Below are 15,554 nucleotides of genomic sequence, written 5' to 3'. Positions count from 1 at the left end.
CCTAGATACCTTTACTCTACCTTTACTGAGTGAGAGTAAAGGTATCTAGGACTTTAGGGAAGGACGGAATTTTAATGTTCTTTTTTGCAGAGAATAAATAGCAGAACTGTTGAAACAAAAATTTGTAGGAAACATTTTAATTGAAAGTGAAGTAAGGTTAGGAATTCTGTGAATTTGACAAATTTGGTCAGATTAAAGGCCATCATCAGATGGGTACTTGCCTAAAGTCCCTGCTGCTCTATCTCCAGAGATAAGCCTCCCAGGCAGGATGCCAGGACTGACAGCTCAGAGCAGTAGATTTACTTCTGCACTGTGTAAGACCAAGAACCATGTTGGTTCTAGTTCTTAAGTTCATGGCTTTGAGGCAGCCAGCCATGTCAGAGCTTTCATGCTGTAACCAATAGACTAGAGAACTTGAGAGCTGAACTTTTCCCAGTTTTTCAACTAGAGGACTCAACTAGAGGTCCTGATACAATTAATTAGAATTCTTACTGTAAGGAAATATTTTTCCTTCCCAAAATAAAATAGCTTAAATATTCAGGATTAGATAAAGATATCAGATCATGAAAGCAAGTTCATAAATGAAGCAACCATATATTTTTTCAGACTTCATAATTTTCTTTTCATGAGAAAAATACATATATGTTACACATAATACAAATATATTATGTTTAGATATTCCTGAAATGATAGCAAAGTTACACTCAGGATAAGCATCTATGGAAGATGCATTTTATATTGCCTCTATATGAATGTCTTAGTTTAAGCATCATGATTTGTGGAAAAAAATAGAGCAAGCAAACATTTGATTCTGCAGACAAAGTTTCTGTCAAAGCATCACTGAACCACACAGCCATAGCAATCCTCTTCCTGAACAGGGTACCAGCTAATAATTTCTCATTGCCTTCAGTAAAAATGAGAGGAACAAACTCTGCACGCTGTCAGTGATTGTAACTCTGACCCCAGAGTCTGCTGCTGAGGCAGCAATCACCTGCCTTTGTAGCATAGTGTTTTACATTAGGATTTGAAGGCATTTCTCTTAGTGCTGTACTCACAGTTGCTCCTACTCCTGTTTATTTGAAATTCTATAACTACTTAATTTGTTCTAAGAAGAAAGATCTCCTAAGAACAAGAGACATAATTTTCATCTTATGTAGTTGAAACTATATCAAGACCCAAAGTGCTAGCATTTGTGTTGAGATGTATCATGAAACTAGAGTAAAACAATAACTTACCCTCTGCAGTTACTGGTTCAGATTTGCGAGACCTCACTGTAACAGAAGCAGCTTTAGACAGATCAGTTCCAGTCCTCCAGACACGTACCTCAATGTAGCCAGCACTCTCATCGACATAGTATTCGTCATTTCCAAAGTAGAATGCTGGTTCTGGTGAAAGAGGAGTAATGCCCATAAATGTTTCTTTACCTTACACTGAAGCTAACAAGATAGCATAAAATCCACATTAAACAAAGGAGAGCACTTCGCTCTTCTCATTAAGTGAAATAAAGTTCTTTTTTTTTAAGGTTAGAATTCTCCTGGCTATTTCTGGTTTCTTTTCAAGTATTGGTTTGTCAGGTTTTGGATAGCAATTGTTATATCAGCACTGTAATCTTTTTCTTGCCTCTTACCTTTTCAGCTTTGTGTGTCAGCAGGTACAAATCTGTGCACAAAACCAAATGTGGTATCTCATTAAAGTTATTTTAGCTGAGTCTTGTGCACGGGCCAGGAAATTCTTTGCATTTTTTACTTTGGGACAAACAGACAAAGGTGAATACAGATAATGAAACCTTAACTTGAATGTTCTCACAGATTCCTGTTGTTATAACCAGACTGGAATATGATATATAACTAGAGCTGCTTTTGGTAATGTTTTCCAGCTAACCAAAGGGGCAAATACTGAATTTTAGTTCTCCCACATCTAGTGTTTAAAACAAAATTATTTCATGTAAACTGGAATGTGAACAGTCTTCTATCTTAATACTGAAGTTCCACAGTTCATAAGAAAGAAGAGCAAAAAGGAAGGGAGGTTAAGTGCTATTCCACTTAAAAGACATATTCTTTACCTCCCTTTTTCAGTTTTTCTACCCATGGCGATTTCACAAAGTAAACACGCTTAAAAATACATCCCAACTTCATCCTGGATGTATATCATCTCCCTTTTTCTATCCCTTCTATTCCTATTTCAAACATACAAGAGTAATCACACACATCCAGTGCCTCAGTTTTCCCACTGCACAGCTGAAATCACACCTACCTTCCCCAAGGGTAGGAAGACCTACACAAGTTGTCTGGACTTCATCACAATTTTCTTATGTTCTCTTTTGAGAATTTATTGATAATCATGAGGCTACAACATCACAAATGTGTTGGAAATACCATACAGCATACGGCCAACTTCAATTCAGTTGGCAAAAATCATAGGAATTGCTCAGTGCTCTATCACTAGCACTATGAATAATTCCCCTTCATCAAGCATAGTAAAAAGTAAAAATTCAAAGGAAAGAGATACGCCTTGCATAAAGAAAAGGTACAACTTAACCAAAGGAGGAGACATAAATCCTTTTTAATGGTATGTATTTGAATGGAATGTATTTACTGAAAAATAGTGCAGACTCATAGATCTGTTTGAGCATTATCAGGATCATCAACTTTTGCAGGATGAAATACAAATTTGGAAGAAGTCTAACTTTGGTAGGTGAAACAGTTCCAATTTAATTTTTTTTTTTTAATCCAACAGTATGTGTATTTAGACATGTGCATATTTTTGTGCACAGAGAGACACACATTGATTTTACTTTACCTATAGGGACTAGGTTGGCATAGTTGCTTTTATATTTGGATCTGCAAAGATTCTATCTGAAACATTTTTAATAGGTGAACAAGACACACTCTCTGTACCTTTTGTATAACTAGTATTAACTTTGATAAGAGTTCTACTTAAAGGGATACTGCAGCACTGGACATTAGATCTGCAAAGAAATGTGCCGTTTCAGACATAAAACGATATTCTAAAATCTTCAAGATGGACAAAGACTTACCCAGCCTCTAGAGGTTAAAAATACAGAATGCTTACTAAGACCAAATGATTATCAGTGTGCCAACAGTTAGATAAATGCAGTTAAAAATATTATCAGTTCTAATATCTGTCATTTTTTAAACAGGTATTCTCAAAGTTTAACGCACTTTCCCAAATCTAATCTCATTCTTATAATCCTGTTCTCTCTATATTGCTGTCCCAATGGTTCTGGAACTTGATCTGCACTTGGCTGCACCTCATTTTAAGCACTTAAGCAAGAAGTACTCACACTGAGTCTACTTGCTCTCAGTTTGCAAGGACAAAGATAGGCCATTTCAGGAGGTTTCCCAGCACAATGAACATAGAGAAGGACAGGCGGAAAGGCTCAGTCACTGAAATCAGAAAAATCTGAGGAAGTGTGGAACCATTCCCATCTACTTCCACGGCTACACATGGGACATAGATATCTGCCTTAAACTAGATGGAAGATATAAAATAAAATGTTAGTTTCTTATAGTGTTATCCTAATGCTTGTTTTACTGTTGCTGAAGAAGAACCCTCACGTGCTGTTCATTCCTGTAGTCACTGCCAAGCATAAAAATGCCTAAACTCTCAACTACCTTGCCTTGTATTCCAGAGTGAGTTTTTCACACTTCTCAGAGGCATGTATGTTCAATGAAAGACACATTCTGCATGGTTACCCATCCTAGGAAACAAATCCTTACAAATGTTTTCTAAGTTCATTTCCTGTAAGCTGTGTTAGTAGCTCCCCAGGGGAAGTAGCAAAGCCAAGCTACTAACAGGGAAAGCATTGTCTTTCTCACTTCATGTCTGGAAAACACTCTGCTCAATGACTGTGGGCTCACTTACAGCAGACCTTTAATCTAGTAATCACTCTGAAGAGAGACTACTGCAAATTTAATGGTTCCTCTTAGAGACGTACGAGGAAGTTTTCTAAGAGTTTTTTGTTCAAACCCACAGACTTCACTGGCATAAAGTTACAATAATCAAAGGAGAAAGGTTAGGAGCCTTAGTCCCATGTTTCTTGGCAGAGAAATGAAATCTTTGCCTTGCCTTTGTACTTATACAGTTAGGAGTGTTTCTCAACTACAGCACTAGTCAGTCATCAAGCAGGAAAACAAACACACCTCTCATTATGTTAGGAATATGTCTATCTTTGAAGGTACATCAGAAAATCAATGTGATAGCAAAAAAATGTTTATTTCCAAGGAGGCATTTGTTTTTAAAATGACATCCTTACAATCTGCTTTAAAGAGACATGGCAAAAGAGTAGGGTGGTTGTAAAAATACCCTGTTATCAGGATAGTTAGGACAAACACAAAAGGACAGACTCTTCTGTGCTGACACCTTAATAAGCCTTCAAACTAAAGTGAATTTCAGTGATATATGCTACCAGTGAGACACACACACACACACACACACACACACATATATAAATATAAACTAAGAAAGAAAGAAATAATAGAAGAAAACAGACATGCTACTCTGACGTATTTAGATACTGGAACTAGGAGAAGCAGTATTTACAAAGGAACTGATGGCTGATCTTTTCTAATGGTGTTAAACTGTTTATTCCTAAAAGCTTTTGCCTTCTTTCTTTCCATGAACAGCACAAACAAAGCTATTATGAGTTGCTGTAGAAGTAGGAGTCAAGATTACAGTCAGAGCTCAGTTCTGGAGTAGGTACCTATTGTACAAATGCCAATGGCTTTTTCATTTGAAGTGGTCAAAACAGATTACTTTTCAAACTAATTTGTTGCCATCTTAACAGCTTTCACCTCCTTAGCGTTGTCATAACTGTTGCAATCAAAAAGTAAATTACCTTCAGAATCAAAATAGCTTCAGCCAAATCGCCACAGACATTATCTCAGGTAAATAATGTCTGCATTTCCATTTGTCTCAATAGCCCATTTCTGTCTATCAACTTAAAAGGATTTTTTTTAAAGGATACTGCAAACATTATAACAGGTAAAAGAACAAACTCAAATTAATGCAACCTTTACCAAACCAAATTTGATTTTGTAAGAAAATTACACATTTTTTTTTAATTTACAACAGCAATGTCATACACTGATTAGACTGGATCTTCACTTAATTACTCTCATTTACGGCAACTTAAGCCCATCATTTCAGTAGGATAACAAGGTGTGAACTGTTAAGTGCTATGAACAACATTATACATGATTCGTTTTTAATTAATTTATGATACACACTAATTCAGCATAGCCTTTTACATTTTAACTCACCCTTTATGTAAAAGTGCATCCATATTTTGGTTTCTCTATATACAGTACCATCACATGAAGCACCTGCCTGGCAGGCCTGAAATCCACATCTAAACTCTCTGCTACATCAGTAAGCTAAACTCAAATGTGAGCAAAGCAGCATAGTAAAGGAAGTAGACAACAGATTTAGCTACAAGACTGAGGATGGCAGTAAGATGGTTACACTGATACTCTATCTATGGTTACCTACAGTTTCCTTCTTCACAGCCTGCAGCGTACCTTGAAGTCTGGAGAACCTATATATGTTGGGTTGCAATTCACAATGGTTCAGTCATAGCTAGATGAGCTACAGAGTATACCTGAACAATGGAGAATAAAGACATCTGAGTGTTTGAAGCCATGCTGTAGCTCAACTCATTCAAGATGCATGCCATTAAAGTGAAGATGAACTTTTTAACAATTAGTTATGTACAAGATGGTAATGAGCAGTCTTAAGTTGTGTCCCAGCTGCAATTGGAATTTCAGTAGAATGGCTAATGTGTGAGGCTAACTCTTACAAGCGACCTTCCCTTGAAGAACTTAATTGACCTTTGATGGTTCGCTGACAAACTTTGCTACCTTTCCAAAACACCAAATTCATATATAAGTGAACTAACATATACTTGAAAATATTTATTAATAGAGTACTATTGTTAAGATTCTTCCACACACTCCCATGATATAACCTACAGACCTTGATATCACTGGAACTACCAAGGCGTTAGAGGAGCTTTTCCTATGTTCTGAGTCTGAGAATAGGGCCAAAAGATTTTTCCTGCTCCATTCACCTGCCCAAACTATTCCATAATCCAAATAATTGCCACATTTACCAATGGAAATAAAAATATAAATACTAACAGATGAAGAAACAAACACTTTGGAATTTGGGGACGCACCCATATATGATCGCATTCCCTGCAGCAACCATTTGTCTTTCACGTACCTTTTCCTCCTGGCTCTACCTCCCACAGAGCATGAAATGAACTCAGAATCTTCTACGTGCTCTGTTTTTAAAATTAATTAGACTATTTTTATGAACAGGCACAGGAAATGGCAGTAGTAACGAATTCTCAACGCACCGATGAAACAGAGGCAGACAGATAAATGGGAAGGCTTGGCAGTAGTATTTAAATATACCACACACAAGGTATTTCACACAGAGGCTATGCTTGAAGGAGCTTACAGTCAATGATTTGTAGTCCAGATAAAAAATGAGGACTACAAACAGAAATAAGACACAGGCAGTATGAGAAACAAAGAGTATGAGAAGCTAAGCAGCATTTTAGAAATCACGCTAAGTAAGAATATTGCATGCAGCCATTTCTAAACATGCTTTTCATATTTTAATTTAGTAATTAGTTTCCTACTTGACCTCACAGAAAAAGCTGTCTATAAAAAGGCTCTGAGTATAATTATTATATTTGCAAAACAGATGTTTTTGTGAGATGAATATCTTCAGGTTTTCTCTTCCAAATAATGTCCCTCACTCCTACATTCACATCAAGAAACAACCACAAAATTATAACCATTCTTTCTACAAATTTTTTCATTAAAATAATTTGTAATATCATTCACTTAAATCATGACCCTGATTTCAAACCCATACATCTTTAGTTTAGAGGTAAGAATGCTGGGAGGCATTGGTCTTGAAGAAGTCTAGCTAGATGGCACCTTTAGCACTTCCTTTGTTCACTGATGGAGCTACTCTATCATAGAAGGCCACTGGATTAGTGACGCAGAATTTGTACTTGGTGAAGGCAAGCTGGCTGCCTCTAATCACTTCTGTCTTTTGTGTATTTCCTCACATCTTCCAGAAAGACCTGTTCCATGATCTTACCAGGCACAGAGGTGAGACTTAAATTAATTTTAACCAAATTAATTACAAATCTGTATCTTATCAATGCAGAAAATGCATTTGGTTTCATTAAAGAATAAATGAAGAGGAAAGAAGGCACTGCAATTGTTACTAGAAATGGTGCATAGAAGAGGAATAGCATAACCAAGAAACGTAAAATACTTTTTTTTCCAGGTGGCTATTGATATTTCTCTATAATTTCTAGCACAGCCTGTACTACATTTTTAAAAGAAAATTATTATTCTGTCCATTCTTGTGGATGGTTATTCAATCTGTTCTTCTGTCTTTATATTTACACAATTTTTCTGGGTTGGAGACATTTTGACCATATCCCAAGAGAGGCTAAGAAAGGCACTGCCCCAATTCTGACTTTAAACTTTTGCACTTTTACAATTTGGTCACAGTGTTGGTTGAGTTTGCTTAACTGCTAGATACAATTTCTTACAGGCTATTCTGCCCACGTACAGAATCACAGAATATTCTGAGCTGGAAGAGACCCACAAGGATCATCAAGTCTAACTCTTAACTGAATGACCCATATAGGGATCAAACCCACAACCCTGGTGTTATTAGCACCATGCTCTAACCAACTAAACTAACACATTTAGCCCACTGTGCTCTGAGAAGAAGAATGTGCAAGAGAGCTTCCACTCTTCCTTTACAGGAGGTACTGTTGAAGGTGGGATTTGGCAGAGAAGATAGAGAAGTGAAAATAAAGTAACAGCCAGACTTATCAGAACACAAAAGCAGAGCTGTAATGACAGAAAAATACACTGTTGTCTGTTAAAACCTCTTGAATTCTGTAATTCGGACTTCTGATTCCATTTGTATTGGAGGGAAGAGTTGCCTGACAGACAGTGATGTGAGATAGTAACTGACTTAATCCTTTGAGGGCTTACACACTCAAAAGGAGAACTGATGTCGTTAAAGCCTAATGTGATACAGTGGTTACAGTGTTCAGTATCTTTTGGTCTTCAGTGACTGATGACTGCCACAAAACAGCAAAGTTTCAATATAAGGATACTCAGAAGAAAGACGATCATCTGAAGGAGCCTTAGGAAAACTGAATGCACCAAGATGTCTGACTCAACTTGATTATCCAAATCTTAAACAAAGAACTGACTAGGTCACTAAATTCACTCCCTTCAACCACAAGCAACCAAGACAAATGATTAATTTAGAATGGTTTGCTAGGCCTTCACTACATTTCTAAATAGTTCATGTAGTTTTGTATCTTCTGCTTATTGACTATTTTATGTGCTTTGAGTACAAAACTCAAAAGTTTTCTGTATTTTACTAGAAATAGAAATGCTACCAGAAAAAAGTATATAGAAAATAATAGAAATACCTAGAAATACTACTATAATTCACGTAGAAGTGTAATAATGCATATGTAAGCTACCCCTTTAAGAACCTGCAGCAGTGAAAGCTGAGAGAGATGCTGCTCCACCAACGAAGTCCTCTACTCTAGCCATTTGAAACAGATGTGACAAAGTACTGTCTGGAGGTCATATTCTGTCCTCCTACCTATCAAAGGAGCCTAGATGATGAGGTTGACCTATATACCTAGTTATTAAGCAGCTAGAGGAAGATCAGAATAATCCAAAATCTGTTGTTCAAATATATATACATAAAATAGGAGAGTGTACCTGCAGACACACACGTAATAACTGTCAGCAATAAACAATTCTAGTAAAGCACATGTACTTGGTTGCCTCTATAGAATGGCTTAGTGTGAGAAATGACATTCATTTACTTCTGTCATACACAACAAACAGGGACTTTCCGAAATCTTTAAAGCTATCATCATAAATTGAACATTTTTCACTCTGTTGAATTGGTGATGATAAGAAGCTATTAGAAAAGAAAACTGGGAGTATAACACGTGTCATACACTGGCTGACATCCACTTTTTCCCTTGATTAATTGCCAGTCTGGCCACCTGCCATAGATTGGGGAAAGTGGAGGGATAATATAGAGATTTTACTTAATGAGAGGACAAAACCAGTTAAAAGCTGCACAGAAGTGCCAGAGGCATCAGACCCACAAGCACTGTAAAACCATAAAAGGGAGAAAGTAGTCAAAGATGGATATATAGAGGAAAAAGAACTTATTTATTATTTTTGTCATCTCCAGAGAATAGTAATGGATAGTTGCTCAAATCATGACTCCACTCTATAATATAACAGGGGGCATGCTCTGCCTGTAGTGTTCAGGTTGTAAGTAAAATTGGACAGACTAGCAGATGTTAACTACCAAGATCAACCAACCACCTGTTTAGTTTAAGGTTATGGCATACCTATTGTCAAAGAGAAAAAGAAACATTTGATCGCCTGCCTTGGAGGCTAATGGAACTAAGGAGATTCCAGATAACCTTGTGAGATAAGGATGACCCTCTGACAAACTGTGTTACTAACAGAATATTTAATTATCATCAGCTGGAAATTTTTCTCAGGATACACGCTGAAAGTTAGTGGATACTGTATGCCTGCTAGGAGACGATGCAAAGCATATATTTATAATGTAGCATTGCAGTACTGACTTTCTGGCTCTTTTCAGGTTCTCGACGGTAAATATGGACTTTTCATTATGGACTTTACTACTCTAAGCAAGTTGGACAGGTCCTGATTTCCAGAACACAGTCTAAGGACTTTCAGAATTTAATTACATGTAGGGAGAGTGACAGCAAGTGTTTTAGAGAAATCTCTAGAAGACTAAACACATAACCTGATCTGTTTGACCTCTAACATTGGCTTTCTGCATTATCATACCATCATTCAGTTTATTCAGGTGTAAAATATTTCCAGACAGTATTATCCTCTATCATGTGGAAGATATGAGTAATTGATTCTGTTGAATAAGTATAAAGAAAATGGTCAGCAAACCTCCAACATAAACTTGAGTTCTTTGGTTTCCCAGCCTTCATGTAGAAATGTCAAAAAAAAGTCTTAATAGCTTCTTGCCCATCTGATGTGAACGAAGTGGAACAAATGTATTTAATGTACTTCCTGCTGTGAACAGCATGAGGCTTCAACAATTCCACTAAGGCAGAATGACTGTTTTTCAGCCTGGCTGTAAGGCTGTGCTCTCATGACAACACTAAATACAGTAGCATGGAATTAAAATCACATGGGAAGACAGCCGCTGACAAAAAACTTGAAGCAAACTTCCAACTCTGCATTCATCACACTTCTCTTCAGATTTCCAAATGTGATTACAAACCAAGAGTTTTTAATTTGCCTACAACACAAAACCAAGTAAGTAAAAAAGACTCCAAATCAGTAGCACAGCAGTCAAAATATGGGGACTGGGAGAAAACAGAGCTTTGACTGCAAAACATGGTAAAGTATTGTGTATCACACTTGTTGCACATAACACAGCAACACTGTTAGTATTGGAACCAAATTATAGGCTCTTCATTCCCACATGAATACTAACAAAAGACTTTGATCTCATCTTTTTCTCTCTCTATATGAAATGATTTCAGAATTACAGCTTCAGTTGGAAAAACAGACTGATCTTGCTTAGTAGCTGAATGACTGAGGATTAAGGCATTTCCATGGAAGACTGGCATCTGAGTGTTTCAGGGGTCTTAGACTGAAGTCCAGGACTCCTTCCTCTAAGGGAAAGGACAAGAGCACAGTAACCTCAGCTTCGTTTTCCTAGATGCATAATGTTGATCTGTTATGTAAAGCGCCTCCTCTGAATGAGCTTTACACTGAACTCTGTGCTCTTCATGCAGGATACCTATGTCCTGAACCAATCAACTGATCTCAAATTCTTCAGGGATTTCTGTTCATCTCCCAAATCATTGAGATGAATGAAGACAAGTAATTCAGCTTATCAGTTCTGGCTAGACTTAGTAACACAAGTCCACATTTGTATGGAAAATGCTTGAGGTTTTTTGTTTGGTTTTGAATTTTATCTTGAATAAATAAATATCTATTGAAACACTTTAGCATTTGTTTCTTTAGATATTAAATAGATTCTTTCAGACTTTTCTTTATAGGTCATAATTACTTCATGAAGCAGGAATAGCTATGTATCTGTATCTCTTTGTTGTATAATGGCATTTCATAGTAGGTGTAGTTCTAACAAAAAATTACAAAAAATTCCTTCCTTCATGCCCGGTAGTGCTTATGACTTTGGACTGAGCAGCAAATTAAATTTCTAAGGTAGGGTCATGATTGTCATGAATCAATGTATTCAGATGCACCATGTACTCCTGGTAATTAATCTCTGCAGTTTAGATACTTCCCTTAGGATAGGATGCTTTCTGGAGGTACATCTCTCTTTTCATTAACTTTAGAAGGATCCTGGATAGCCTACTTGAATCAGATATTTGATATTTTAGATGGCTAATATTAAGTGAGATTACTGCCACTCCAGAAGTGGATGATTTGCATAGGTCTTTCCCCTGAATGCTTTTCTTGCAGTAGCTCATGGTTAGTAACTATTACATCTGACTCAAAGAGACCAGGTTTTCACTTTTTACTGCCTAAATGTAGTGGTATGTGTAACTTCAAATGCAAGATTTCCATGAACATTTTTCTTTTTCTGTTTACTTCGTTAACTTAATCCTTTTCTTCTTTTCTATCTGTCTCCAACTTCAGTACCTATCAGGAAAAGTCCCTTCCAAATTAGAAAATGTCCCACCACCAGCACCGATTTAAAAACCAGTTTTCACATATATAAATATATATGTGTGTGTTCTACATGCTATGATTCTTTTTTTTCCAAATTTGGCTTTGGTAGCACAGCACAACTGTATAATCTCCAATTAAACTATTCAGTTGCCAAGAATTTCTTTAATATACTGTGGTTCACTAGAAAGTTGAGCACACCTCTTTTACTTTTTGTTTATTGTCAAGATTATACAGCAACTCTGCTATTTTAGTTAGACCCTAAGGGTCTTCTCTGGAAATAAAAGAAGAAAAGACTTTGATGATAGGTACTGAGGGTGAATGTTTTCTAATTAACTTGCATTGAATGCCAGAGGAGATAAGGCAATGTTTCTAGTGCTGACTTGACTTCCATAGGAAAGATCTCATGTAGTATTATTAAACTTTGACCTTTGCTGTTTGTATCTTTTGACCTGAAAAAGTCAATGCATAATGTTAATCCAGTTACAGTATCTGGAGAAATCACAATTTATTGACATGCTGTGAGATTTGTCCAAAGAAACGTTGCTAAGTAGAAGATGAATTTAAATAAACAATGAGAAAAATAATACATCAGTAGATGTGAAGTAGAGACTAAACTGGACTACAGAATTTAGTATTATAACATTGCTGTAGCTGATAGGCTATATTATGTATAATATATAAAGCTAAAGCTTTTATTCTCTTATACATTTTCTAAATTAAATTTTATTGTTAAAAACTAAAGAAAATTATTTTTATTTCACAAAGCCCACTGCTTTAACTTGTTAAAATTAGTTTTGTGCACTGCAATCAGCAATAACCAATGCTGCTTAAAATCCTCTGCTTAGTTATGAAGAATTTCAATCATGACTGCCAGTGTGCTAAATTGGTCACATTACATAAATCTCTGTGTGTGTATGTATATAAATATGTGTGTGTGTATGTGTGTGAATACATAAATAAATATACAAGGTCTAACTTATAATTTATCTGCTCTGTAGTCTGTACTCTGCTTTTTATAGAACAGGTAGTGCAACAGATCTCAAATGAAACAAAACACATAGACTTTTCTGTTGTCATGTATTATGTTTTTACACAAACTAAAAGCATGTGGTAGAAAATTTTACTGGTAAGTGAATTGTCAGTAAGTTTTTGAATGATCTGGAATTTTTTTGTGGAAGCACTTTCATTGATACAGAAAGGCAAAAAGCAGTTCTGTCACATTATTTCAAACATCTCATATGCAACATTTGGGGTACAAAAAAGACAAGTGAATATTTTAAAAAAAAGGATCCAATTCTGTCTTTCAAAGCTCTCTTATCTTTCAATATCCCAAATATTGTTTACTCTTATCAACATAGATATTTCAGTCATTACGTAATGAAAATGTTCTATTCTAATGTCCCCAAAGACTTCCCCAGCTTTTTTAATAGATTTCTTAAGATTATTATTTGTTAAATTAGTCTGTGTATAAAAGTTTGTAGTACTGAGGCAATTTGTGCTCATATATGCAGGACCTTAAAACTGAACAGTGGTATACAAACAAAATTACTCCTCCTGATTTCTAATGGGAGTGTTAAGATGAAGATTTCTCAGCATTTTCTCTAATATTTTGTGTGAGTTTTCATATAAAACTATTGTTTCGTACTATGTTGTGACTGACAACCTTTCATCATCTCTTATTCAGAGTCAGCCTAGATCTCTGTTAAAATGACTGTATAAGCCCATGAATGACAGTACCTTAATTTAAATGCCAAAAAACATATATAACAGCATTCTCTTCTAGATACTGAGGTTCCCACTAAAGTTAGATGCTCTAATTTCAGCTGATATCTGTATTAACTAATGCCTTGGAGAATCATTCTCCCTATCTCAAACTTTCCATATACATTTTAAGCAGTCAGAACACCTTCAAAATTTGGGTAATAAGTTTCTTCATGGATTTATATTTCTTAATAGCTACTGCTATTCTTAATAGCTCTGCTATTGACAAAATGTAAGGTACATGAATTCATCAAAATTATTCATAAAAATCAAACTGTTGTAAAGAAACTCCTACATGAATAAATCTGTATTTATTACAATAGCAAAGACAGATAAAGGTTTCTACTTCAGCTTGCATTCAATATGTTGCTTTACAAGAAGTGTTTTTTCAAAGTGTTGAAATAGATGTTATGTGATTACCCAGATGCTCCACAGAGAAAACAAAGTAACCTCTGTCACAGGATTACAGGTGAGAAATTTCAGGCAGTATTATGATGCAATTAGATGGGTGTGAACTTCCTGCCTTTAAGAGCTGCCTTTTGTATCCTTAACTAGAGAGAAATCACCGTGTTGATAGTAATAGTCTACTTTGGCATCAGACTTTCAAAAGTGTACTGTAGTATGTAATCCCTCACATTAGTCTTTAGGAAATATGATGGTATCACAGTAGATGGTTTATGGCCACATAGAGAGGGTTACAATAGGTATCAGTATTCCTTTCACAGAATTTACAGTTGAGATGTCAGTCTCCAAACTCCATGAATAAATGAGGGCAATTGTACCAGGAAACCTTTTTGCCACCACTCCTACAAAAAGAGTTGCCATGCCAATGCTAGGGGCTCAGAAGGAGAGGCTTGAGGCCAAAATAACATTTACATGTATTTTTGAAGGCAGTGGGTGATACATATTCTACTCTGCCGTAGTCACAGACCTTTCTCTAATCACTGCCAGTAATGTCCCTTTCAATGCAATACATCAAAGTTGAACAAAAGACATAGTTCTGTCAGCACTTCCTACCTGAGATGATTTCTAAATCAACATTACTGTCATTTGAATATTTGCTTTATTAAAAAGACAAAGGAAGAATATATGGACACTTCTAGGTAGAAATTTAAATGCAGCATCAAATCAGAAGAAATATAGTTTGAATCTTAGGAGCTGCTAGATGGTTTCTGTTCCATCAGGGCTTCTAATATGGCCCTTTGCAGCATAATACAGTGGGCCTGAATCAGACATGCAAGGCTGCCCATGCCAGGTGACATCACTACTCATGTAATTTTCTCAAACAGTAAGATATTAATACTAAATACTTTCAAAAACCCATCTTGAATTCCTTTTTCTACATGCTGATTTGAATGTGATGTTATTTTTTGTTTCTGTCCTGAATTGGAAATATCACTTTATTATATGATATCTTACCATCATCCTTGTCAGGTACAATGGTAATACGAGTGCTTGGGAATTCTGCACCAATTCTTCCACCCATGGGCATGCTCAGCAAAACATCAAAGGTCTCAGCCTCTTCATACAAGGAATCATCTATGACGACAATCCGACACATTTTTTCTCGTTCGTCTTTGTCAAAACGTAGAATGCTGTTGTGATCCTCTGGCCTGGATATGTAGTCAGAGTAAGAAAGTACAGAAGTTGGAGCAGTGCCAGATGCTGTTCCTGTGGCATAAAAGGAAAACAGTCACTATATATACCGTGGTTATAAAGAATCACTCACAAAAGCGGAATTTTATTTTCATTATCTTTTAATTTCTATTTACTTTTTGGTGGTAAGATGGGTGAAACCTCTGACCAGGCTACATTTCTGAGGTCCACAGACAAACTACTTCTGTATATGATACCACACAAGTACGTGGCTGAGAGTCAGAGGAAGGAGAAGCATGGCAATTAAGTAATATTATTTTATATAATTTTTTTTTCAAGATAGAAACAAGTAAAGGATGTTGTGGGCAATCACTGTAGTACTTTCAGTTCTTATCA

At 36.0% G+C, this 15,554-nt stretch overlaps 1 protein-coding gene across 1 annotated transcript in view; it reads right to left on the bottom strand.

Annotated features, from left to right (window-relative positions):
* Positions 1 to 15,554, bottom strand: part of FREM2 (FRAS1 related extracellular matrix protein 2) — a 123,726-nt gene that overhangs the window by 36,402 nt on the left and 71,770 nt on the right. The window contains exons 6-7 of the mRNA XM_027896251.1: positions 14,982 to 15,233; positions 1,236 to 1,385 (exon numbers count right to left, since the gene is read on the bottom strand). Of these exons, the coding sequence (XP_027752052.1) occupies positions 1,236 to 1,385; positions 14,982 to 15,233 (402 nt within the window). The remainder of the gene's footprint in view (positions 1 to 1,235; positions 1,386 to 14,981; positions 15,234 to 15,554) is intronic.

Source organism: Empidonax traillii, unplaced genomic scaffold (assembly GCF_003031625.1).
Source record: "Empidonax traillii isolate 1590-97213 ecotype Southwest subspecies unplaced genomic scaffold, ASM303162v1 scaffold489:size526811, whole genome shotgun sequence".
NCBI classification, from domain to species: domain Eukaryota; kingdom Metazoa; phylum Chordata; class Aves; order Passeriformes; family Tyrannidae; genus Empidonax; species Empidonax traillii.
This window is presented reverse-complemented; position numbering and strand designations above follow the sequence as displayed.